The 26,493-nt window shown below is 51.9% G+C and overlaps 1 protein-coding gene across 2 annotated transcripts; it reads left to right on the forward strand.

The window, feature by feature from the left end:
- Window positions 1-14,584: 14,584 nt before the first annotated feature.
- On the forward strand, window positions 14,585-22,531 carry ZNF853 (zinc finger protein 853). 2 transcript variants are annotated; one of them, XM_032603921.1, is made up of 3 exons: window positions 14,585-15,253; window positions 16,038-16,160; window positions 18,615-22,531. In XM_032603921.1, the coding sequence occupies exons 2-3, from the start codon at window positions 16,076-16,078 to the stop codon at window positions 21,188-21,190; spliced, it is 2,661 nt and encodes an 886-aa protein (XP_032459812.1). In that variant the 5' UTR covers window positions 14,585-15,253; window positions 16,038-16,075; the 3' UTR covers window positions 21,191-22,531. The 2 variants fall into 2 exon arrangements, with proteins under 2 accessions (XP_032459812.1, XP_032459811.1); XM_032603920.1 differs by having other exon boundaries at window positions 16,043-16,160.
- The last annotated feature ends 3,962 nt before the right edge of the window (window positions 22,532-26,493 follow it).

Consider the following 26,493-nt stretch of genomic DNA (forward strand, 5'->3'; position numbering starts at 1 on the left):
TCATAGACTTTATGGCCTGTATTTTTAAAACTTAGTAGCTGTGAGCCTCGGAGATGTCCTCCCCAGTCCGCAGCGATCCTGGTGAGAAGATTGGATACAATTGTAGGCGCTCCTTTTGGCAGAAACGCTGCAGGTGCTCCCCGCACCCTGTGCAGGGCACCCAGGGTCTGTCTGCTTCAGTTACGGCTCCTTTCTTCCTTCAGGAACAAAACTCAGGCCTCAGGAGTTTTCTCCAGCATGCGGTTGGAAGGTATCTGCTCGGAGTTCTCACTTACTGGTTTGGGGAGGAAGGAAAGATAACCAGTAACCCCATGGCTGGGCTCCCCTAGGCTGAGCGTGAGGAACGAGAGGCGGTTACAGCAAACAGTGAGCATGGAGGACCAAGGTTAACTCGGGGTAAAATGTAACCTTACCGTTGTTTGCCTGCTGTTGCTGGAGTCCGTGCCAGACCAGACTCGTGTGTGTGTGTGTGTGTGTGTGTGTGTGTGCGTGTGCGTGTGCGTGTGTGTGTGTGTGTGTGTGTATTTTCGTCTGGAGTTTAATGCATCTCTCAAGGTAGTGCAGTTTTGCTGTGAGGGCCATACTTGGCCTCCGGGGTCCGTGACCAGGGTGCTTTCTCAGGGACACGAGCTCGTGGTCTTCCGTGGGCCCCGGGAGTGCTCAGCCAGGCTCCTGCTGCCCCAGCCGGTGTGTAGGAACCAGCTTGCAAGTGATGCCTATCAGGACCCTGCTTTTAGGTTGCTTTTGAGAGCCGTGAACTAGAGAGGAAATTCCCTTTTCTTTGAGTTTGATTTCATTGTCCCTGTGTTTCCTGTTGCCTGTATAAATCTGCTGATGTCAGGGCGGGAGCCAAAGTCAAGTCTCTGCTTCCATCTCTCTTGGTGGGACTCATCCACGGAACTAAGGAGAGTAGCACTTGCTGGTTCTTCGTGTTCAACTCTGGTACCAAGTGTTTCTGCAAAGGGTGGAAAAGGAGCTCTCACACTGCTTCCTGGCTGGAGAGGGTCTCTAAACTTGGCTCTGTCTCGGAAGGTGGTTGTCACCATCCATGTCCAGGGCTAGATAGTCTTAGCTCCTCTCAGACCCGAGGTGGTTTTTGCCAAAATAAAAGTAAAAAGAAGGGTAAAATGTAGGAAATAAAGCCACTAGAGCCACAGACTTCCTTTGTGGTATTTTTAGCAGAATGTGGTCAGTTAAGTCAGCATATTAAAAACGATGGACCTCCTGTTAAGTTGTTATGTGCGGGCACTTGCTAAGTGTTTTACATCCATTAAAAACACGTGAGAAAATACTAGGCAACATATGAAATAAAGTGTATCTACCCAGAGTGTATAAAGAAACTACACATTAATCCAAAGACATTCCAATTTTAAAACTGAGTGAAGGACATAAACAGAAAATTCATAGAAGAGAAAATACAAATGGCCAATAAATAAGAAAGGATTCTAAAAGTGGTAACCAGGGAAATATAAATTAAAGTGAAATGCCATAGAAAGTGTCGCTAAAGGTGTGGGGAGAGAAGGATTGCGGTTTGTGGTAGAGTGAATCGGTTTAGCTGCTCTGGAAAAATTAGAAGATAAGATGATTCTGTGGTCCAGCAATACTAGAAAGAGATGTACAAGGGTGTTCAGGGCTGTATTGTCTGTTTTCTAAGTAACGGTTTTATGGGCAGATAATTCACATACCCAGTTCACTAATTTAAAGGGTACAACTCAGTGGTTGTCAGTTTATTTACAGAGTTGTGCAAGCATCACCACTATCTGTCTTAGGACATTTCACCATCCGAAAAAGAAGCCCTGCAACGATAACCAGTCACTGACCCCCTCCTCCCAGCACTTGGCAACAACTAGTCTACTTTCTGTCTTCGTAGATTTGCCTTTTCTGGACGTTTCATATAAATGGAATCATACGGTATATGTTCTTTTGGGACTGGCATATTTCAAGTAACAAAATGTGTTCAAAGTTCATCCATACTGTAAAGTGTCAGTTCTTGATTACTTTCTATGGCCAAATAATATTCCATTGTATGGATGGACCATATTTTGTTTATCCATTTATTAGTTGATGGACATTTGAACCCTTCGGCTCTTACGAATATTGCTGCTATGAACATTTGTGTACAAGGTTTCCTGTGAACATGTTTTTGATTCCTTTGGAGAGAAAGGTGTACGTATATATACATACACATGTATATGGAAATGCTGGGTGCAGTATTTCTTTAATAAGGAAGATCCAGACACACCTCAAATAGGCATCAATAGAGGACTGTCGGACTAGGTGCTGTAAACTTGGATGTCTCGTAAACTTGGATGTCTCTAGGGACCAGGCAGGTGATGTCAAGGGATGAAGCTTCCAGAATTAGACCCCAGCGGGGACTGGGTTCCGCGCTAAACTAGAGAACACCTAGAGCTGGTCGTTGCCAGACCTGGTCGCTTGGGCCAAGGGAATGTTGCCAGGACTTCTGAGTTTTCATGGAAGATGGAAATACGATTCTTCATGTTGCGTTTTCTTAATTTACAAACCACATTTGGAAACCAGTCTCTGCTGTTAGAAGTCAAGATGGTGGGGGAGGCTGGGTCGTGACTAGTAGAGGCTGGTTACACAGGTTTGTGCACTTTTCCATATGTCGTTATCCTCTAATAACAAGTGCCTCCCCCCAAAATCCCAAATACCATGTGGGCTGACCATGACAAAGTCTTAAACCAGATTTGACCCAGAGGTTTCCTGTTTCTGCCCCTTGGGCTCCTGATATGGAAAGTTCCTCAAGAAATATTTGCCAAGTGAAAGCTTGGATAGCATTATGAAGAGTGTAATGCCTAAAGCCATGTATGTAAAAAATAAAAAGACAAGGTGATACTACAGCTTTCCCACAGGTATACATAGATGTGTATGTACATGTGTTTAAAAATGGTATACACCGAACTGAAAACAGTGGAAACCTCTGGGGGGGGTTACTAGAAATGGGGTGACGGCCAAAGGAGACCTTTCCTTCTCTGTACAGTTTTAAAGTTTCATTTTATTTTTTAATTCTTAATTAAAAAAAATAGTCTGGGGACTTCCCTGGTGGCGCAGTGGTTAAGAATCCGCCTGCCAATGCAGGGGACACGGGTTCGAGCCCTGGTCCGGGAAGATCCCACATGCCGCGGAGCAACTAAGCCCGTGCGCCACAACTACTGAGCCCACGTGCCAAAACTACTGAAGCCCACACGCCTAGAGCCTGTGCTCCACAACAAGAGAAGTCACTGCAATGAGAAGCCTGTGCACCACAAGGAAGAGTAGCCCCCGCTCACCGCAGCTAGAGAAAGCCCACGCGCAGCAACCAAGACCCAACGTAGCCATAAACAAACAAACAAACAAAATATTCTGAGTCATAATGAAAGACAAGACTTGAATCAGCCCCTGACTACTATAAGTAAGAGAAGCCTGCATCTGGTATATGTCCTAGCCAGTACTGCACAAAGTTTACATTTTTATAAGGATGATGTATTCACATGTTACTTGTCTAATTAAAAGATAATTTTTAAGGGAATTTTAGGACTTCGATTTCTGGTAGTGATGGGCTAGATTTTTCAGACCAACCCTTTTACTTTAAATAAAATGCTGGATAAAATACAGAAGTCTATTGACGAGCCCGCAGGTTGCAAAGAACGTCCAGGTCAGGTGCCAAGGGAAAGCAGGTAAGGTGCGCTAAGACACTTTTGCCCTGAGGGCCTCAAGGGTTAAGGGCTCAAAGTGGCGGTCTACTAGGAGACCCTTTCTCCATTTTGCTGGAACCCCCAGGGCTGTACCTTCAGTAAGAACAGAAGACAGCATGGAAGGTTTCCCTGGTGCTGAGCAGAGCCTGAGAAAAACCAAAGGAAAGTCTGGTTCCTGAGAAGTGAGGGACAGGGGTGGGGCCTCACCCTGGTTGACAGCACTGGTTACCGCAGGGCACATCCCACTGTGACCTCAGTCCGTGGGGGTCCTAGACTTGTAGTCCTCCCAGGTGCCTGGCAGGAGCAAACACACATCCGCTGGAGGAAAGTCATTCATCCTAGGCTCAGCCCACAAATGACTGTCCAGGGAGAACGACTGATAAACAATGAGACGTGAACACAGTGCCAAGAGTGGGAACCAGCAGAAAGTCTTCCAGTGTCACAGTTGTCAGAGTCGGACTAAAACAGTCATGTTTAAAGGAATAAAAGATTAATGTGACACTATCTCCAGGGAAAAAGGAATTGTGAATTACCTAGCAGATTAAAAAAAAAAGCTGGCTAGAACTTCAAGAAATGAAAAGTAGAATCACCCACTGAATTCAGTGGAGCTGGTGGGGATGCAAAATGGTATAAAACCCCTTTGGAAAGAAATCTGGCAATATTTAGCAAAATTATATATGTGTTTGCCCTTTGACCCAGGAACCTCCTTTTAGTTCCAATGGCAAAAAATAGGAAATAATACACATACAGGTCGTTTCATTGCAGCATTACGTGTAATAGCAAAAGATCAAAAACTTCCTGTGAGTCTATCAACATGTTTTTTTATCCACATGGAAGGGTATTATGCTACTGTTTTTTGGATTTTGTTTTTAAGATATTCTGCCAGGGAGTGACTGCTAGGATTTATTAAGTTAAAAGAAAAAAGCAAGGCCCAGAAAAGTGTGTATAGTATGCTACCTTTTGCAAAAGGAAGGAGGTGGGGAAATATAAATTGAAATGAAGGAAGGATAAAGGAAAAACTAATAAAATAGTAGCTTAGGGGAAGGGGGAGCAGCAGAGTGAAGTGATAGGAATGGAAGCGAGGCTGCTGAATGTACCTTGTTTTGACTTTGGGACCATGTAAATGTTTAACTTCATTAAATCAGACAGAAACACAAAGCAAACTGAAGCAGGTGAAATTAACTTGGTATCCGAATCGGTAGCATAACCACACAGAAAAGAAAATTTCCAGTTTCTTTAAAATACAGTATTTTAATTATACCTATGCCTTCTTCAACTTACGAAATCCTGTTCAACATCACTGAGAATTTTTTAAAATGCAAATTAAAGCAAGGTCATTTTTACCCATCACATTGCCAGCTGTTAAAAAAAAATGTGTGGTTAGCAAAGTGTATGTGGCAGAATTACTAGCCATCTACCAGCCGTCTGTCTCCTAAAGGACCTCAGTTGGGGCAAATACTTGACAGGCACCTGCTCCGTGGAAGCTGGGCCCCTCCCTTGGAATGAATTGTGGTTGGTCTAAACCGGCATGTCCTTCCACACCTCTGCTCGGAATTTGGTTATGTCATGGGCAGGGGATGTGTTTCTGGCCAGGGTGGGGGCAGGTCTGAGAGAATGGCTTTCTGGAAAGTTCTCTAGCCCAAAGGGACCAGAAATGGGGACACAGCCGTTTTGGTGTTGGTTGGACACTGTCGTCGAGGATATGGCACCTCTATTCTTAGGACATAGGCATCTTGCAGTCCTCTTGGGACTCCTCTTGGTCATTGAGGTGTCCTTGGGCCACTAAATTGACCAACCCTAGAACCCCCGCCATTGCACTTCTTGTTACATGAGATAATGGCATCTTCCTCTCTAAGCCAGTTTTAACTGTTTCTGAAATTTGGAACTGAAAGTATCCTTGATGTGGCAGAGTGGTTGGGAAACAGGCACTTTTATTCTTGGCTGGTAATGGTTTAAATTGGTACAACTTTGTCAGGGCAATATCTATCAAAATTTTAAATATCTGTTTCCGGGAATTCCCTGGCGGTCCGGTGATTAAGACTCCACCCTTCCAACTGCAGGAGGTGCAGTTGCGATCCCTGGTCGGGAAACTAAGATCCCTCACGCTGTGCAGTGTGGCCAAAAAAAATAAAGTAAATAAAATATCTTTGGCCTGCAATTCCACAAGTAGGGCTGTATCTCACAGAAGAACTCTCACAGTTAAATTAAGTTCCGTGTACAAGCATGTCTGCAGTATCAAAAGATGAGAAACAGCTTAGATAGTCATCCGTATGTGCCCGGTTGAGTAAATTAAGGTATATCCTTGCAATTGGATTCTAAGAGGGATTTTTTTCTAATTCGGTAGGTATTTGTCCTACATGGAAAGATGTCCAAAATATATTTAGTTTAAAGAGCAAGTTGGGAGTTCCCTGGTGGTCCAGTGGTTAGGACTTGGCGCTTTCACTGTTGTGACCCGGGGTTCAATACCTGGTCGGGGAACTAACATCCTGCAAGCCACAAAAATAAAAAAGTTGTTGCAAGTCAATATGTATATTATGATCCCCGCTGTGTAAACACACTATAAATAAATAACAATATATTCTAGTTATGATGTATCTCTGTTGTTTCTGCCCATTCAAAACTCTGCCCCTTTTTTCCTGCTACTGATAGCATCCTCACTTCACCCCTGAGGCCCTGGCTGCATCCCTGGCCCAGGCCTGGCCTAGCTGAGCTCGGGAGCCCCCGTGGTGATTGCCTGAAAATGAACGCATGAACCCAATGAACCCTAATGAAACCCAATTCTAAGACTTGAGCCAGGGATTTCCCTGGTGGCACAGTGGTTAAGAATCGCCTGCCAATGCAGGGGACACAGGTTCGAGCCCTGGTTTGGGAAGATCCCACATGCCACAGAGCAACTAAGCCCGTGTGCCACAACTACTGAGCCCACGTGTCACAACTACTGAAGCCCGTGGGTCTAGATCCCGTGTTCCGCAACCAGGGAAGCCACCACAATAAGAAGCCCACACACCACAACAAAGAGTAGCCCCCACTCACCGCAACTAGAGAAAGTCCACACGCAGCAACGAAGACCCAACACAGCCAAAAATAAATAAATAAATATATTAAAAAAAAAAAAAAACAGACTTGAGCCAGAACTACTGGAAAGAGAATCTGTCTTTTCACTTGAAGCTAGGAGGGCGTAAGTCCACAGCTGGGGTGGGAGAGGCATGGGGGGCAATCATGTGGATGGAGGGTGACCACACAGAGGAACACAGCTGAGAAATGAAGAGACCCGAAGTCCTTATGATGACACTTGTGCCCTGGATCTTGACATGCCTAAACATGGTATCTATACCCTGGGCTTCTAAATTACGAGTCAATAGATGCTTCCCAACTTTTTTCCTCAAACCAGTTCGGGGTGATTTTCTTTTACCAGCAGCCGAGAGGTTCCTGGTGAATTCACAAATACATATACCTATGGATTTTTATAAGAAACATCTGGAAAACTGTGTTCTTAGCTGTTAAGAGGGGTTGTCTCTGGAGGTTGGGATTTTAGGAGAGTTAAACTTTTTTTTGGCCACGCCACGCGGCATGTGGGATCCTAGTTCCCGGACCAGGTATCCAACCCAGGCCCTGATAGTGAGAGCACCGAGTCCTAACCACTGGACTGCCAGGGAATTCCCTAAACTTTCTAAATTATGGCTTTGCTGTCCCACATGGAAACCTGTAGCCAACGTGGCAGCTGAGGAGCCCTTGAAATGTGCCCAAATGGAGATGCGCTGTGCGTGCAGAAGACATATATAAAAAGAATGTAAAAGTTCTCATTCGTAATTTAAAAAATCAATTACACGTTGAAATGATACTATTTTGGATAGATTGGGTTAAATATTACTAAAATTAATTTCACCTGTTTCTTTTTACTCCTCTCAATGTGGCTACAGATTTTTTTCCAATGACTTTTATGGCTTGCATTTGGCATCCCACTTCTGTCGGGGCTGGTAAAGAGAGCACATGAAAGCCAACCTGTAAATCTTCGCTGAATGAATATCACATTTAAAGTGTTTGCAACATGCAGTATTAACTTTGTGATCAGATCAAGAAAATAAAGTTGAGAAATGTTTAACGCTGTTGCTAATATTTGCGTGGTGACCCCAGTTGCTCCTCAGCCCCTGGGATTTTACGTCGCCTGCTGGACTAGGAGTTAGTTGGTGGAGTGATCAAGAACATGGGCTTTAGAATTCCACAGACCAGGATCTGACCCCAGCTCGCCCCTTGTGGCCTTGGAGGAGTTCATTTAATCCTCTGAGCCCTGGTGTTTTCAGCCACAAAATGGGGCGAAACACGCTTTCCTCCATAGGTGTAGCTTGACTAAGGCGTTTGAAAGGAGAACTTCTGCCCCTTTGTTCCCTGGGCTTGAGCTACCACCACCAAGCCCTAAGGTGCAGTTTCCCTCCTAACTTTGTGGAGCTGAGATTGCTGGCTGTCCGCCAAATCCATTTGCTCCCTCCACCGAAATTAGGTGGTAGCTGAACACACCACTAGATCCCTTTTCCCCCCTGCCTCCCTGGCACGTGATCCCTGTGCCTCGGGCAATGTAGATTGGATAGCCAAACTGAACTGAGCCATTCAGAGTCTTTCCTAGGAGTTTAGATATGGCGGCCAAGAACATGTGCCTCCCAGGTCTCCTGCTCTGGGAGCAGAGCTGACTTACAGCCCCAATCAGATTTTAAACTCAGAACCGGGCAAGCACCTCAGTTCCAGTTCTCTGAGAGTGAACATCGGGGGATGGGAGGGTGGGAGGTTGGACCTGGGGAAGCGATGCCTGACATTTGCCCACTGGTCACCACCCTGCACGCTTTACACACACCCTGGGCAGTCAGTGCTGCCCCCTCATCGGTCAGTCTTCCCCAGAGCATATTCTGGACCTTCTCCATCATCCCCAGCTGGAGATGTAACTTCCTGCAGCCCCAGAGTTGCCATCTGGGTGCAAGTCTGTCACATTCCACTCCCCCTCCAGGCCTGTGTAATTTCCTCTTTCTGTCTTTCCTTCGCTCTGATTCTTTTGCACACAGTCTCTGCCTCTCTCAGGAAAGAGAAAACCAAAAGCACCCATCCACCAGATTTTAGAACCTGGAACACAGATGACCTAGTGGACCTGACTTAGCAGAGTAGAGAAAGCTGAAAGCTAAGCTGTCAGAGGCAGAAGCCAAGAAGCAGCCACCTGAGCTCCGCAGACCCCCAGAAAGCCTGCAGAATCCAAGGCTTCCGAAAAACAGGAAGATTGGTACAAAGTATTAAAAGGAGCCAGTGGGCCCCCAGACCTCACCTCCCACTTTGTATCCAGCTAAGAGACCCCTCCTCCTCCACCCTGGCAGAAGCCTGAGACCAAATAGGCTCTGACTTGGGGAACACCGGGCAGAGCCAAGGCAGGGAGAGTTCATCTTGAAAGCAGGGGGATTTGATGAAATCAAAGGGGGTTCTGTAATATGAGAACCCTCTTTTCCCTGTTAGGCTCCTAGAACGCTCATGATCAAGTTACTTCTCCAGGCTAGAGCTTAAATGAGTCCTTTCTAGAAAAACTGAGTGGCCTACGAGAAAGTACTAACAGGTGTTTGAGGACACCCCTCCCCCGGTGAAGTTCTCCCGTTGTTCAATTCCCTCTCTTGTATGCAGAGTGACTCACTCCACGCATGTGACTGAACAACCCAGGGTCACCTGGCATGCTAGGAAACCCTCCAACAGGAGTGACAAAACAAACACATTAAAAAACAAACAACAAAAGGAACTGCAGCAAACAAAGATGACAGAGGGAGCAGGAACAAAGTTAACTGTCCTCAGAGAGATGAGAGCAAGTATTGTAATCATGAAACAAGAACAGCAAGTATGAGAAAAGCAACATCTTGAGAATAAGAAAGTGCTGGGAAATTGAAGACAGGAGAGCAGAAATAAAAACATTCAACAAAAAGCTTAGAAGAAAATGAAGAGAACATCCTCTAGATCTGGGCTCTAGAAAGTGCACTGAGTTTAAGTAATAAAAAATGGAAGAGGAGTTAAAATGACTTGAGAGGATTAGAACAGAAGGTCCAATATCTTTTTTAATGTATAAATTTATTTATTTAATTTATTTATTTGGCTGTGTTGGGTCTTTGTTGCTGCATACAGGCTTTCTCTAGTTGCGGCCAGCGGGGGCTACTCTTCATTATGGTGCATGGGCTTCTCATTGCGGTGGCTTCTCTGGTTGTGGAGCACGGGCTCTAGGCGCATGGGCTTCAGTAGTTGTGGCACATGGGCTCAGTAGCTGTGGCACATGGGCTTAGTTGCTCTGCAGCATGTGGGATCTTCCCCGACCAGGGCTTGAACCTATGTCCCCTGCATTGGTAGGCGGATTCTTAACCACTGCACCACCAGGGAAGTCCAGAAGGTCCAATATCTGAATAATCAAAATTCTGGAAAAGGAGAAAAGAAAGCAGAGGTGGGACATTATCAAATAAATAACTCAAATTCATTTCTCAGAACAGAAAAACATGAGTTTCCAGATTGAAATAGCTGCTTGAGTATCCATTATGGAATTTCAGGATACAGGTTATAAAAAAAAAAAAAAGATTTACAAGGTTCCAAAGAGAAAATACCAGTCACATGCAAAAGATCAGGTATTAAAATGGCCCTGGACATCCCCAGTAGCAATACTGGAAGCCAAAAGGCAATGAAGCAGTGTCTTTCAAATTTTGAGAAACAGTTGCCAATCTGTAATCCGTACTCAGTCACATGAGAATGAAGGTTTTTGCACATGAGCGTTCCCCAAAATTTACTTGCTATATACTTTTTCTGCTGCAAGACTTCAAACTACATTTCCCAGACTCCCTTGTCTTGACCTCAGGCTAGATTCTATTATACTAGTGAGATGCACTAATGAGAGATGGAAGAGAAGACATTTCCTGTTTCTGGTGGTGCCTTCACCAGTGGCTGGTGGGTCTGGGCTCATGAAATTGCTTTGGACTCACAGTTCCAACAGTGGGTACAACAGGCTTGATGACACAGCTCCCTGGAATATTGTTTTTCCCCTTTGCTCCTCCAGCCCCAAGGGCACTAATTTCTGGGTGGTCTCATCTTCCCTCTTTGTAATACTGAAGCCCTTTTAACATGTTTATACCATTTTCCTGTGTTAAATGTTATGTTTAATTACTTGAGAATTCTGTTGTTTTCCTGAATGGATTTTCCAGGCCTTGGGCTGACTGAGATTCCACTCTTGTAGTTGTACCATCTGGAACACATCTCCGCCAAGGCCACATGGCAGCAGAGGAGTGAGATGGAGGAAGCACACCAGCTCATAAGAGCTTTGTCTTAGAAGTAGCATATGTCACTTCCTTTCATAGTCCCTTGGCCAAATTATTCATTTAACCCCGATTTAACTGCATGGAAGGCTTGGAAATATAGGGGAGCTCTTGGAATATTTGTTGAGCACAAAGTGTCTCTACTACAATGAGAAAGAGAAAGACGTGGTATGAGGAAACAGAATGATGAGAGAGAGAGAGAGAGGCAAAGGAAAGTCCCAGATTGATGGCAGTGGAGAGTCCCAGGCTGATGGCAGCAGCCCTGAGGGCAACCTGCCCAATTTGGATCCCAAGGAAGGAGGCTCCAGAAGGGATGTCTCTGGAAACAAAATGAAACAAATAGATTTTCTGACCAGTTTCACCAAGTGGAAAGTTGGGTTGAGAGGCATGTATAGAGCTGAAGGAAGATGTGAGGAGACCTAACTGTTGATTCTAAGAATGAATCAAAGAAATTTAAGAGAGAAAGAGAGAAGGAGTGATTAATTCCAGGAAGAACCACGAATTGTATAAGAAGGAAACTAAGAAAAATAATTCACTAGGCTGAGCAGTGAACAACATTTGCATAGATATAATTATGGAAACAGTAAACATGGATTTACCAAAACTGATAAAATTGTGTTGAGAGGTGTGGTACTGCACTGCAATTCTGATACTGACCACCAGAGTTGGCACAGACTCCACAAGTTAAGGACATGATCCCCAACAAGACTGCCCTGACCTCAGATATCCACTGGAAGTCTGCAGTTTCCCAGGCCACCTACACTTCTGACCAACTGGCTGCAAATTCAGGGGTTCCTATGACCCACTCGGGTTCGATAATGCACTAGGTCGACTCACAGAATTCAGGAAAGCACTATACTTATGATTGCAGTTTTATTATAAAGGATACAAATCAGGACCAGACATGGGCCATGAAGGGACTCAAGGTCTGGGAGAGTCTTGAATATGGAGCGCTCTGTATCTTCTCTCTGTGGAATCAGAATGCATCCCACTCCTCTGATTATCACCAACCAGGAAGCTCAGCTGAGCTTGGTGTCCAGAGATTTTATTGGGGTTTCATTACTTAGGCATGACTGACTGAATCATTGGCCACGAGACTGACTTCAATCTCCAGCTCCCCACCTTCTCCCCAGAGGTTGGGTTGATATCACTGGCTCAAAGCCCCAGTTACAGAATCACATAATTGGTCTTCGGGGTATGACTAGCACCCACCCTGAAGCTATCCAGGGGTCCAGCAGGAATAACAAAGGCATTCCTATCACCGAGGAAATGCCTAGGGTTTGGAGCTGTATCCCGGAAAACGGAATAAACACCAGACAAATGATTGGACAACAGGAGGATGAGAGGGAAAGTATGCATGTGTCTGTGTGGTTTAAAGAGTTAAATCTGCACCTTCCAAAGTGGGATGTCAATAGATACCATCTAAACTGGAAAAATCAAGTAATAGCATTAGAAGCATGTTATTTAGAAATATGGCAAGAGATATTAGAAGAAATGGGAGTGGACTCAGAAGTGAGGAGATACTTTCCTTGTTGCTACAGATTTTGTAGAACTATTTGACTTACACAGCTCGGTATGTGTGTTACCTTGATAAAAAAAAAAAAAATCAAAGGGAGGGAATTCCCTGGCAGTCCAGTGGTTAGGACTCCATGCTTCCACTGCAGGGGACACAGGTTCCATCCCTGACTGGGGATCCTGCATGCCCTAAGGCACGGCCAAAAAAAAAAAAAAAAAAAAAAAAAATTAAAGGGAAAACGAGGAAGAAAGGGAAAGGATGGCTGTGGTGGAGCCAGTGCTCAGGTATGGACCAGAGAAATGATGCTCTTAGGGAGAGAACTGCTGACCTGGGAAGACACCTTACTGCAGGTTTGCAGGATGTAAAGGTGAGCAAGGAGTATGTGGTAGGAAGCAGAGCCTGAAAAGGCAGCAGATCGGGAGGAAGGGGGAACCAAGGGTGTTCTCCCAGCAGCCACCAGAGAGATGTCCAAAGCTGCCTAGAGGTGGAATGGGATGAGAGATCCAGTGACATGGAGGTCCCTGGTGACATGAGGGAGCTATCTGGGTGGAGTGATGGGGCAGAGGCGAGGCTGCAGAGAGGGAAGGAGGGACAGGCTAATGGGGATGTGGATGGAACTATTATGGGTCATCTTTCCGGGAAGTTTGGGCACCCAGGGCAGGAGAGAGAGGGGATTGTATGTTTTTAAGACGAGAGAGCCATGCGAATGAGTAAATGCTGTTGGAAAGCAGCCAGCCGTGGGGGAGGTTAAAGATTCAAGGGGTGAGTGGATCCTCTGGGTGTGAGGTCTCCCAAGAGGCAGGAGAAGGCAGAGACAGCTGTGCCCTGGGCCCTCCCAGGGGAGCGGAAGGTGCACACCTGCCCTGTGCAGGAAGGGGATGCTCACTTATCCTCAGACACCCGGCTAGTGGGGTGCAGTCCCCACCCCACAGATGGAAGGCAATAATTGGCCTCATTCTATGGCTGGAAGAAGTCCCTGGGAACCTGGGTTTTTCTGTCTCCAAAGCTAGGCTCTTACTGCGCTTGTTCTGCGGAGGAGGAAGATGTGGCCCTGCCCTCTGGAGCTCCTGGTCTGAGGTGAAGCTGCCAGACAGAGTACAGGCCGTTCAGACAAGGGCCAGAGGGGAAGCCCCAAACGCCATTGCCTGAAGGGCCAGGAAGAATCCAGAAATGGAACAAGGGGGCCACACGTGTGGCAGCTATGTGAGCATGGAGACAGTAAGGAGGGGAGGGGGCTGTGACCACATGAGGGCTCGTGTCCCCCTCCAGCGGGGCATTCCCATAGTCCACCCAGGAGCAGCTCCCTATGGCCAGCTCTTTGGGTTTTCAGAGAACTGGAGTATCCCGATTTCAGGGTGAACTCATCTCCAGATCAGAGAGACAGTGCAGTAAAGGGATGGGATATTGAGATGGAGGGACCCCTGACCAGCCGGGAAGTGGCTAGGCACGTCCAGGGAGGCCGCTGCCAGGTGCTGCTGGGGTGGGGACTGGGGAAGGCAGAGGGCGGGGGTGGGGCAGGGGGCCTTGTGCACAGAGGAAGCGAGCAGGGGGCGCAGAGAGGGACGAGCTGACCAGGGTGGCCCGAGGGTGGCCCCTACGACAACATCTGGTCCTTTGGGACCCACGCCCACCGTCCTGGCTGCAATACTCCCCACCCCCTCAGGCCTGTCCTCGCCACTCCAGGGTCCAGGACCGGAGGTCCAAGGGGAGGAGGGGGAGGCCTCTTCAGGTGGCCCGGGTGGGGCTTCACTAACTGAGTGTCATCTAATTGAGTGCTAATTAAGCCCAATTTGTACCCTGGCCAGGGGCGCCCTGAGGCCGTGCCTGCCGTTCACGGGGCGGCAGGGCCCCAGCTGGGAGCCTCCCACTACACTCCTGCGGCGACAGTCGCCAACCCCCGCGCGGACGCGCGCACCCAGGGATGCGGCCGGGCGAGTGGCCGGGCGGGGAAGGGTTAAGCCCACCGAGCTCGCGGCTGCCTAGAGCGGCGGCGGCGGCGGCGGTGGCGGCGGCGGCAGCGGGGGCCGGGGCGCGGGGCCGCGCGGGCGGCGGGCGGGGGACAGGTTGCGGATGCCGGGGGGACTTCCTGTGCCGGCCCCCGCCGCCCCCGCCCCCGGCCCGGCCGCTGCCCGCACGGACGCACGGCCGGTGGGTCGCACGCTCGGGCGGGCGGGCGAGCGAACGGGGACCCCGGCCCGGCCGCGGCACCCGCCGCCCTCGGGGCCCGGCCCAGGCTGCCCGCCCGCGGGCTCCCGGCACCTGTGGCGGCCGGCGGACCCCGGCCGGGCCCGCGCTGCCCCGGGCTGAAAAGACACCGGTGGCACCCGGCCCCGCCGACCTCGGGCTGGGTCGTCCACCGGGGCCGCCCTCGGGGCCGCCCCGTAGACCTCGGCGCCCACGATGGTCCCGCACGGCCGGCCCTGAGCCCCGCGCTGGTTGGGGGCTCGGCCTCCTCCAGCCCCCACCCCAGGGAGCTGACACCAACTTCTGCTCTTGAACTCCGCTCTGCCCGCTTCTTTTGGCCCAGCGCGACCTCGGCAACCCAGACCGCGGCCGACCCTCCTGAGTGCCCAGAAAGGCCCCCGGGTGGCCTGGCACCTGCCCTGCTCTTTCTGGATGGAGGCTCCTCAGGAAGGTGCTGGCTGAACGCTTTGGCCTTCACCTTCCAGCCCCTGCTGACCACACCTCCCCTAGTGCAGAGGCTGCGTGAGGAGCAGGAAATGCTGTACCAGGTGAGGCCCAGTGGGTAGGACAGCAGGGTGAACCTAGGGACGCTTCTCTGAAGAGGCTTTGGACTGGATTCTGCAGGGCTAGGGAGACCTGGAGTCACCCTGTTAGGAGGGGAGGGAGGACTGGACATGGGCACACCTCTGCAGGGGCCAAGGTGGACACAGGAGAGAGGCGGGGAGCCCTCCGGACCTCAGGACTGCCTGGGCACAGGGCCAGACAGGCAGCCCGCCAGTTCCGTGGGTCGTGGTACCCTGGAAACCTGCCTTCCTGGGAGCTGAGGTGGCACCTGGACCGACCCATATGGCCTGGAACCGCTGGTCTGCTGGCGGCCTGGGAAGGTGGGGTGAACCCCCCAGCAACCTGGGAGGCAGGAGGTCAAGGAATTGAACAGACTTGTCACTGCGTGGAAGGGGGCTAGGGGAGTGTGAGATGGACACGTCTCTCTTTTTTCTGCAGACTTCCCCAAATGTCCCTTCTGGGAGTGCAGCTAGCCACCTTAGTATCGTCCCTCAGTGACGCACAGCTGCATGGGCTGCCCCGGCTGTGGGGCTGAATAAGGGCCCTGCACAAAGTCTGGAGAGGCAGGACTCCTTGTGCAGGCGAACGGGCTGGGGATCCAAGCCTCTAGGCCACCCCTGCTCATCCCTTTCCTGACTGTGGACCACACGGTCCTCCCTTCCAGCAGGGGTGAGCTGCCAGGTCTGGGGGTTGTCAAGGGAGTTGGTGCCCCTGGGCCCAGGGCTCACAGCACTCCTATGCATCTGAACAGCTTCCTTCCTTCCTCAGCACAGCTGGCTCCCTGGGATCTCCGTCTGACTGCCAGGATGGAGGTAGGGCCGGCAACCAAGACCTTCGTGCTGGAGCTTCAGTGTCTTGAAGATGGGGGCTCAAGGCCTGACACCCTCTCAGGTGAGGGGCTGGTGGGGGGGGGCTCTGATGTCCTAAACCAGGAGATGGTCCTCAGGTCCCCAGCGAGAATCCTTTGACAGAACCCTGGCCTGCCACAGCTGGGAGGGAGCCCTGAATGGTGGCGGACAGCCTGCCGTCTGGATGGGCACCCACCTGGCAGTTTCGGGGTGTGGAGGGCAGACTGCACCCACTCACGTCGGCAGGTTCACATCGAGAGAGCAGGTAGCTCAGGCTGCAGTCTTGCTGGTGAGGGCTGCCTGGCAGTGCAGACGTTCTCAGCCCCTGCCCCGGACCTGGATAAGTGCTGGCTGGGACCCTCTGCTGTTTCCCCAGGGCTCACACAGCCTCCATCTTCCTCCCACTTGTCCCTGGCTCCAGACTCAAGGTCCCAGATTGAATTCAGCGGCAGAGGCGCCCTCTTGTCATTGGCCACGTGGCTTTTCTTTGGCCTCTGACCTCGTCCACTTTTCCTTGACCTCTGCTTCCATCCAGCTTTCTCTCCCCTCTTGCCCAGAGGCAACTGTGGCCCTGCAGAACCTTCCAAGACCCCGTCTCTCTCTGGGACCTGCTCTGGGCGAATCTTTCCATGGTGGCCACACTCGTGGGACTCAACTCCCCACTCTGGGCTTCGAGGGTGCTGAGTGAGGGGCTGGGGCAGGGTTGAACAGAGCATGAAAAGGACCAAGGGAGCTGGAGGGGTTGGATGGGGATGTGTGGACTTAACTAGGACTCTTTGGGCTTTTTTCTTTTTGCCCGTGCTGCGCAGCTTGCAAGAGCTTAGTTCCCTGGCCAGGGATTGAACCCACACCCTCAGCAGTGAAAGCTCCGAGCCCTAACCTCTGGACCGCCAGGGAATTCCCAGGACTCTTTTGGCTTAAATATTTAACTGACAAAAATCTCGTGAGAGCAGACACATCAGGTGACACTTAAGTATACATTTACTACAGCATTGTTGTTAACAATGTTTAAAATGCCATAAGAAGTCCGGAGTGGCCATATGGCCAAGCACTGTCCTAGAAATGAGAGGACCCACACAGAGGCGTGCTGTGTCCCTGCTGCCCCCAGAGGTGGTGGGAGAATGGAGTGTCCATGTGACCTTCGATTTGCCGAGAAAACAGGTTTTCATGGCTGTCTTCCCTCCCTTGTGAGTGTATAGGAAAAATGCATTCACTGATCCATTAGTCTAAGCAAAGGTTATTGGGAATAGTTTCCTAAAAGGGAATTATTTACATGTAGATATCCCTTGGCTTTATTAATTCAATATATTCCTGGAAAAGTAGCCAGAAAGCAAAATTTACAAAATCAAACCTCTACTTTCCATTACAAAATTGAAAAGATGATCTCAAAGTGAGAGACTGCGTGTGGGTTTTGTGAAACAGCAACGGAATGAGTCCTGTTTAGCTGAGCTTACACTACGTCCTGTACCGTGCTGGGGCTGCTCATTTATCCCCTCTAATTTTCACGATTTCCCTGAAAGGGATTTGTCTCCTTTAGCAGATGGGGAAATTTAGGTTCCCAGAGGTTAAATAATTGGCCAGTTGCCATGTTGACTTGGGGCTGTGAGTTGGTCCTTTCCATCCCAGAATAACAATCTAAAACACTTCCAGCCTAAGGACTGTTTCAGATGGAGCTAGTTATATCCTCAGTATTTCCAAACTGTTTGTTAGTTTTCAAACCCATTCCAAACCCACAGGGAGAGGGATTTTTCAAGCACCTGCTAGGGGTAATGTCAGGGCTCTTCCTGCTTCACTCATTAAGCTGTTGGTGTGGGTGTCACTAAGCTATGTTACAGACAAGGAGGGCCCTGAACCTGCAGGAGGTTAGACAGCTGCTCACTGGTAGAGTTTTTCTGAACTGAGGACTTCTGACCTGGAAACCTCGTGTTCTCCCTGACACTTTGGTGACTTTTAGAAACTGCCGCAGAAACACTGCCAGGCAGCCTTACAGAAATTCTTTATTATGTACAGAGAAGGTGAGTTCCATTAATTTAAGGTGTGACCTTAACTGAGGTCTGAGTTCAGCATGGGCTTGTGGTTTAGCCGTGGGAATGGCTGGTTCACCGTTTCCTACTGGATGGCAGCTAAGCCCAAAGGACTTCTCAGGGAGTGGTGCTGGGGAGCCACAGGCACCCACGGTGTCACTGCCAAGGTCTAAGGCGTGGAGCCTGTGTGGCAGAAGGCCCAGAGGAGAGGTCAGGGGGCTGGGGTCCAGAGTGATGTGACCAGCTGTCCCTGGGGCACATTTCCAAGCCAACTCCACACCTCTGGGCGTTTCCGTTTCTACCATACCGCCATTGTCACTTGGTCCAGTGTTTTGGGGTCCCTTCTGAGGGCTCAGGAGTGTATGGTACAGTGACTGTACATGGGGCAGAATAAGGGGGGAGATCCTGGGAGTCTGGATCGGAGAGCTGCCTGTAGATCTTTCTCTCCTGGCTTCCTGCCATTTCCGCTACAGGTGGCAGCGGTGGGAGTGAGAGTCAGGAGGAGGAAGAGGCTCAGGAGAGGAGCAGTAGCCCACCGCGGCCAGCAGTCTCAGCCCCTAGGGGGGCCGGTGCAACCGCTGAGGGAGCCCCGCCAGAACAGCAGGAGTTGCAACCCCGACAGTTAGAACAGCAGCCAGAGCTGCAGCAGCAGCCACAGCAGGAGCAGCTGCAACAGCTGCAGCCACGAGACGAAGGGTCAGGACCTCAGCCAAACTCGCAGCGGCAACAGCAGCAGCAGGGCAGGCAAGAGCGGCTGCCTCGACCACAGCCGGAAAACCCCCAACCTGTGCGACAGGAGCCCCTGAAACCACAGCTGCAGCTGATGCAACAGCAGAAGCAGTCACAGGGGCAGCACATGCAAGAGCACCAGCTGTCACAGCAACAGCAGGAACAGCTCCAGCAGCAGCAAGACGGGCAGCAGCAGCTGCCTCGGCAGCGGCAGGAACTACAGGAAAATCCCCAATCTGTGCACTGTGAGCAGCGGAAACCACAGCCGCAGCGGCTGCAACAGCAGGAACAACCACAGGAGCGGCAAGCGCGGGAACAGCAGCTGTCACAGCAACAGCGGGAACAGTTACAATCACAGCAGTTGCCACCACAGCAGCAGTTACAGCAGGAACAGTCACAGCCGCAGCAGCAGGAACAGCCACAGCCACAGCAGCAACAGTTACGGCCGCAGCAGCAGGAACAGTTACAGCCGCAGCAACAGTTACAGCAGCTGCAGCAACAGTTACAGCAGCTGCCGCAACAGTTACAGCCACAGCAGCAACAGTTACGGCCGCAGCAGGAACAGTTACAGCCGCAGCAACAGTTACAGCAGCAGCAAGAACAGTTACAGCCGCAGCAACAACAGTTACAGCCGCAGCAGGAACAGTTACAGCCGCAGCAACAGTTACAGCAGCTGCAGCAACAGTTACAGCTGCAGCAGCAACAGTTACAGCAGCAGGAACAGTTACAGCCGCAGCAGCAACAGTTACGGCCGCAGCAGGAACAGTTTCAGCCGCAGCAACAGTTACAGCAGCAGCAAGAACAGTTACAGCCGCAGCAACAACAGTTACAGCCGCAGCAGGAACAGTTACAGCCGCAGCAACAGTTACAGCAGCTGCAGCAACAGTTACAGCTGCAGCAGCAACAGTTACAGCAGCAGGAACAGTTACAGCCGCAGCAGCAACAGTTACGGCCGCAGCAGGAACAGTTACAGCAGCAGCAGCAACAGTTACAGCAGCAGCAACAGTTACAGCAGCAGCAGCAACAGTTACAGCAGCAGCAGCAGCTGCAGCAGCAGCAGTTACAGCGGCAGCAGCAGGAACAGTTGCAGCAGCTGCAGCAGCAGCAGTTACAGCAGCAGCGGCTGTTGCAGCAGCAGCAGGAACAGTTGCAGCAGCGGCTGTTGCAGCAGCAGCAGGAGCAGTTGCAGCTGTTGCAGCAGCAGCAGGAACAGTTACAGCAGCAGCTGCTGCAGCAGCAACAGTTACAGCAGCAGCTGCTGCAGCAGCAGCAAGAACAGTTGCAACAGCAGCAGCTGCAGCCCCGGCCGCTGGAGCCAGAGGAGGAGGAGGAAGAGGTGGAGCTGGAGCTCATGCCGGTGGACTTGGGGTCAGAGCAGGAGCTGGAGCGGCAGCGGCAGGAGCTGGAGCGGCAGCAGGAGCAGCGGCAGCTGCAGCTCAAACTGCAGGAGCAGCTGCAGCAGCTGGAGAAGCAGCTGGAGCAGCAGCAGCAGCTGGAGGAGCAGCAGGAGGTGCAGCTGGAGCTGACCCCGGTGGAGCTGGCGGCCCAGCCGCCGGAGCTGCAGCTGGAGCTGACCCCCGTGCCGCCGGACCTGCAGCTGGAGCTGGTGCCCGCCGCGGGGGGCGGCGGTGCCGCCGTCCCGGGGACGCCCGCCGCGGTCGTGGTGGCGCCCCCGGGCTACGTGGTGCTGCAGGAGCTCATGGTTCTGCCGGCCGTGTCGGCGCCCTCGGTGGTGGCCATCCCGGGCCCGGCGGGCAGCGCGGCCCTGACGCCGGCCCGGCAGCGGCGGCGGCGGCGCGCCCGGGACCGGCCGACCATCTGCGGGGAGTGCGGCAAGGGCTTCAGCCGCAGCACGGACCTCGTGCGGCACCAGGCCACGCACACGGGCGAGCGGCCCCACCGCTGCGGCGAGTGCGGCAAGAGCTTCTCGCAGCACTCGAATCTGGTGACGCACCAGCGCATCCACACGGGCGAGAAGCCCTACGCGTGCCCGTACTGCGCCAAGCGCTTCAGCGAGAGCTCGGCGCTCGTGCAGCACCAGCGCACGCACACGGGCGAGCGGCCCTACGCCTGCGGCGACTGCGGCAAGCGCTTCAGCGTCTCGTCCAACCTGCTGCGCCACCGCCGCACGCACTCGGGCGAGCGGCCTTACGTGTGCGAGGACTGCGGCGAGCGCTTCCGCCACAAGGTGCAGATCCGCCGCCACGAGCGCCAGCTGCACGGCGCCGGCCGCTCCCGGGGCCTGGGTCTGCTCCGCGGCGCGCGCGCGGCCGCCGGCGGGGCCCCGCGCGCCGAGCAGGCTGCGGACAAGGCGCCGTGACCCCGGGCGGGGGCCGAGGTCGGGGAGGGCGCCGCTCTCCCTGCCCCCCACCCAGGAAGCTCAGCGCCCGCTAGGACGTCTTGACCCAGTTCCGGGGTCTCGGGACGTCCTGGAATATCGCCGGGGAAAGGCTACCATCCTTCTCCCGGGTCAACCGAGTGGCCGGACGGGTTCACCCTCAGAAACACTCCACAGGAGGAAGTCGACGAGGCTAAAACAGCACGGATGTTGCACATCAGTGCAAACAGCACACGGTTCAGATTCGGCATCGGGTACCGATGGGTGAGAAGTCGGTCAGGGAAGCCTCCCTGGGAAAATCGGACTTACTGGAGGTGAGAGCCGCAGGGGAGAAATTCCAATGACAAGACGAGACAGTGGGTGACATTCGACAGAGCTCGAACACTAACCAGGGAGTCCGATATACGTGGTACAACGCACGTGAAAAGGATTTGGTCCTGGTGAAAATTATTTCATGGGAAAAAAAGGAAATGTATCTGCACTAGGTAGAAAACTGATCAAGGCATTAAATTGTCCTCAGTGGCATTTGCCTTGAAAATACTTCCTAGAATGAAAATTCATCAGGGTGGATAAAATCCTGATTAAAATGTTTGTGTTCATAAACACAGGGTCCGAGTGTCTGCTGGGTCAATGTGCAAACGCCAGGAAGTCCACTCTGGGTGAAGGTGAAACCTTCCCTCCAGGGCTACCCAGGCAAGCCTCAGGCCGGCTCTAGGCCTCTTTGCTGCCGTGTTCCCGTGCCCACAGCCGCTCCCTAATGCCTCTTGAATAGAAAAGCCTGGGGCTGAAGCAGAGGGCATTCTGGGAGTGCTGTCCAAGGTCCTAAGGGGTGGTCCCTCCATCCTTCCCAAAGAGCTCCGGGTAGCCCCACCCTAGCCTCCCTTCTCAGATGCCCGTCCAGGGACTGAGGCTATGGGGTCGGGGCCTTGAGACGCAGGGGCAGGTTCTCCCGGGCCAGGCTGTGCAGAGGGCTGGCCCGAGTAGACCCCGCCTCATCGCCGGGAGTCAGAGGGAGAATGTCAGGGACAGGGATTGGAGGCAACAGAAATGCTCTTTATGACAGTTTTGTAAGCATCTGGGGCTCAGTGAAAGCAGCAGCAACATGACGCCTTGTGGGAAGGCAGAATGATGCCAGGGGCGGGGGGGCACCCGCCACCTCAGGCCCCCAAGCCCTTCCTGCTCTCGACTCCCCCATTTGGCTCCTTAGATTCTGCCCTGCTGTCCTCCCTGCTTCTCCTTTACTAACAGAGCCTGCTACGTTTTACAGATGTGTTGGTAAGTGAGAAACAAACAACGAAAAATAAATTAAAATGAGGAAATACATTGTCCTGCCTGTGTTTTCACCTCTGGGTTTCATGGAGCTTCATTTCTCTGGCACATTTTCCTGGTCGCTCTAGAAACAAGGGACTTAGTATTCAGGCCCGTGCCAAGTGCCCCTCACCCTAGAGCCATCCTTGTAGCCTGAGACCCTTGGTGGGGGGTGGGCTCATTCAGTAAAACCCTCCTGGGAGGGGTGAGGACCAGACAGTGGACGCTGGAGAAAGCCAGTTTTGGCGTCTCCATGGCCTTAATAAATCACGCACACGTAGACCCTTGTTTCAAGGTCTGCTCCTGGGGAGCCCACCTTAAGACTGACGGTGTTGACAGCGGTCTTAGCAAGTGGAGTCTAAAGTGGGGACCCTGGGCTGGGACCGCTCGCCCATTGTAGCAACAGGGGCCCCCTTGTGGGTGGTGACCCCTGGCCACTATACTGATGGACAGGACAGGATACCAGGTGAGAGGGGATGCCCCAGCTCATGCGGTATCTTGAGCACTTCAGAGATGTAAGAAACGGTTATTATAGGTACTGTGGAACGGGTTGGTTTCGCTGAGCACCATTAAAGCCACGATGAGGGTAAAAGAGAGGCTCGGGACCACAGTTATCAACTGAAGACACAGAGAGACCGTCAGAAGCCTCCATGCAGTATTTAAAGGGACTCGGTTCTTTCTGCCAAGCGTCGACTGCCAAGGACTAGGCACAGGGCGTAATGCAAGAGTAGCGAAACTTATGGCTTGGACCGGGCAACGTCCTTGAGAACACCAAGCCCCCACATTCCCCTCAACTCTGGGCAGCAGGTGTGACCCGATTTCCCTTGCTAGAAACACCAGCTGTGCCTCTTACCTTGTCCAGAGACCATGCAGAGGTCTGGTTGAGGCAGACGCCTTTCAAGACAATACTTGCCCTCCTATGATGAGGTTCTAGGCCCGGCATGGCCTGGCTGGGGCAGCGCTGGCTCTGCCAAGGGAGGGAAGGGATTATTCACCAAAGGACCTGCAAGTCCTGGCTAATACCTACCAGCGGGAACAAGGGAAGCACACCTAGGAGTGGATCTGGAGGTTGAGGGGCTGGGAGTGGGTGGCATATTAGCCTGGAGGTTGAGACACACCTCTGTGTCCCCCTGGGTAGCGCCCTGGCAAGGGCACCTGGAGCTGGTCCTACCGCTCTGCCGAGACGACTGCTGGAAGCTTGGACGTGACGATGGTCCACATCGAGTGAGCTGGGGTTACCAGGACTGCCTGGGCAGAGTGTTGACTCAAAGTATCAGAAGTCTGGAGAAAATAGATGTTTTATTCCAAAGAGCCCATTGTTGGCTATGCTGTGGGAGAGCCCAGAGGACCTTCCCTCCCCGAGGAGATAAGCCGTGTGCAGGTGAGAAGGCACTGGCTTCATTCAGGAGCTCAGCAAGAGCTGCTGTCTGTAGACCTGAGCTGACATTAGAAGTGCCTTCACGGAACTGGACTCTCTCGTGTCAACAGGGTGGCAGCATCCTTGGAGCAGCAGCGGCCAGATGTAATGCTGAACTCCCAGGACGAGACAGACATAGTTACTGAAATGGGCAGTAAGCTGGGGGTGGCGTCCAGGCCTGAAGGGATCCATGGTGATGGGTAGCAGACAATGGTGTTCCCAGGGACAAGATGGGTGAACAGCCAACTAGGCTATTGCTTGACTTATATTAAAAAAAAAAAGAAAAGTGGTGACCTTGAAGACCAATGTCATCTTCCCCGGTGGAAAGTCACAGTCTCTTTCCCAGTTCCTAGATCTGAGCCAGTTCTGAGCCAGAGCCCGCTGATCGCAGGAGAAGCCGGTCCCCTGGGCAAGGACTTTACGATGCGACAGTTCCCAGTATTCGTATAGAGTAGTGTTTCCTTGGTCCTTCCCCCAAATAGACCTGGGTCCGTTTCCCTGAGCAACCATTCACTGAGGGGACAAGGGTATCCAGATCTTTCAAGCAGGGGCTCTGGCTCCTTGGGGGTAAAGGTCTGAGTAACCCCATCAGACAAGCCACCTAGACCAGCAGAGATGCTAAAGCCAAGGATGGGGAAGATGAGAAGCGTCAGCCGGGGCCTCAGGGGCTGTACGTGACCCCACCAGCCCTTCTCCAGTCAGCGTTCTCCACCCAGAGTGGAATTCATATGGGACGCGAGTGGATCTGTGCGGGTTAAGTAGGGCTCGGGACAGATTCTCTGCCCACCTCTCCTTGGACGAGTCCTTACAGACGTACGGTCCCCCCACCCCGCCCCACCTAGCTTCCTACAGCAGCACCCGCAGGGGAAGGGGACGGGGCTCCTAACCCTGAGGGGTGTGGGAGTGTGAAAGCCCAGCTCCCTCCTCAGGCGAGGACAAGGCTTTGGCACCACTTCTCCTTAGGAGCCCTGGGATGCCATGGAAGCTTCCTTCCCTCTGTGTGGCTGTGCCTGAGCCCTCCCTCCCCCTCAGTCCCCTTTCCTATGCTGCGTCCCCCTCTCTCACCAGCTTCCCCTGGCTGCATTTCCTTGAGTGAGTGGTTACTGGTGCGCAAATGGTCTTCCACGGTCTGGTCCTGGGAAATCTCAGACAGGGGCCACGACAGGAGGGGAGGCGAAGCTGGTGGGCGGGCGAAGGTTGTTCCGGCGGCAGGGCTGGACAGGCATCGCTGAAGAGCTCAGAACCCAGGGGGAGAGGGAGACACAATGGGATGGGCCGCGGGGACAGAGCCACGAGCTCTGCCACGAGGACCCAAGTGGCCTCACGGGAGAAGTCTTCCTGGGTCAGAAGGTGTCTTTTTGGGTTTTTTTGTTGTTGTTTTTTGGCCGTGCAGCATGTGGGATCTTAGTTCCCCGACCAATTCCACGCCCCCTGCAGTGGAGGCTTGGAGTCTTAACTGCTGCCGCCAGGGAAGTCCCAGGAGGTGTTTGCAAGGTGAGGACTGGAGGGACTGCGGGGCTGGCTGCGGTGTGGGAAGCGTCCAGGCGGAAGTCATGCTGTGTGTGAAGGATCAGAGCCGGAGAAGCTCTGGATGTGGTTAGGAATTAGCAACTCCAAGGGTTTCCCGAAGGCCAGCCAGAGGTGCTATGGGAGACAGGTGTTGGGCTGAGGGGTGGGCTGGGCAGGGGCTACAGTTTGTGGAATCACATGATTTTCAAGCCGAGAAGCTTATATTTAATCCTATGGATCAGTGTTTCCCATACCTTGGACACTGGCATATTGTATCTATTATATTCACCTTTACTACCATTGTCTTAATATTTGTCTTAAATGGCTGATTTTGTTCTCAAACAGATGTATGTAAAACGGGAACTGGGTTTCACCAGTACAGATGGAAGGCCAGTAGGGCAGCTCTGTGTGTCAGCTGGGCTGAGCCAACCACGTTTCCCAGAATCCCCTTTTCTGTCTCTGGTTAAGGAGGCCACACTCGGGGGCCTGCTGGGGGCAAAGAGAACACACACTGGGTGTGCAAGAAAGCAGTTCTAAATACAGTTACAACCATGTGACCCGCTGCAGAAACCAGGGCTGTAATAGTTCTCAGCGTTCTGCCCTTATTTTGATGTGAATCTGTTTATTTACATATTAACCATTGTCTCCCTTTTTTTCTCCCATTTCTCTACCGTCTCATGTAAAACACAGTCATAGTAGTTAATTTTATAGCTCAGTATTTAAGTTACAGAGAATTAAAGGTAGAAGGGAAATGACGGCACCCAAAGATGGATAAAGGGGCTTTGTGTCCTCTGGGGGAAAGAGTTGGTGTGCTTTGGTTGCATGGGAGTAGTTGCGCCACTGTAGGTGGACTGGTGTGTTTGCTGGTTAAGTGTGGTTTGTGGTTTTGGTTTCACACACATCGGAGGCCATGTTAGTGATTGCGCTGTGATCCATTTTCATCACCTCCTCTCCCTTGCGCTGTAAGAATTCCCTGTTGAACCACGGATCTCTGATGGGCTTCACAGGAAAAAACCAACCAGTCACACTTAAACATAGAGAGCACACATCT

This window comes from Phocoena sinus, chromosome 15 (genome assembly GCF_008692025.1).
Source record: "Phocoena sinus isolate mPhoSin1 chromosome 15, mPhoSin1.pri, whole genome shotgun sequence".
Classification (NCBI taxonomy): domain Eukaryota; kingdom Metazoa; phylum Chordata; class Mammalia; order Artiodactyla; family Phocoenidae; genus Phocoena; species Phocoena sinus.

Coding starts and splice junctions, on each gene's coding strand:
- ZNF853 (XM_032603920.1), top strand. Junction 16,161..18,614: donor AAGGCCTGACACCCTCTCAG/GTGAGGGGCTGG, acceptor TTTCCGCTACAG/GTGGCAGCGGTGGGAGTGAG.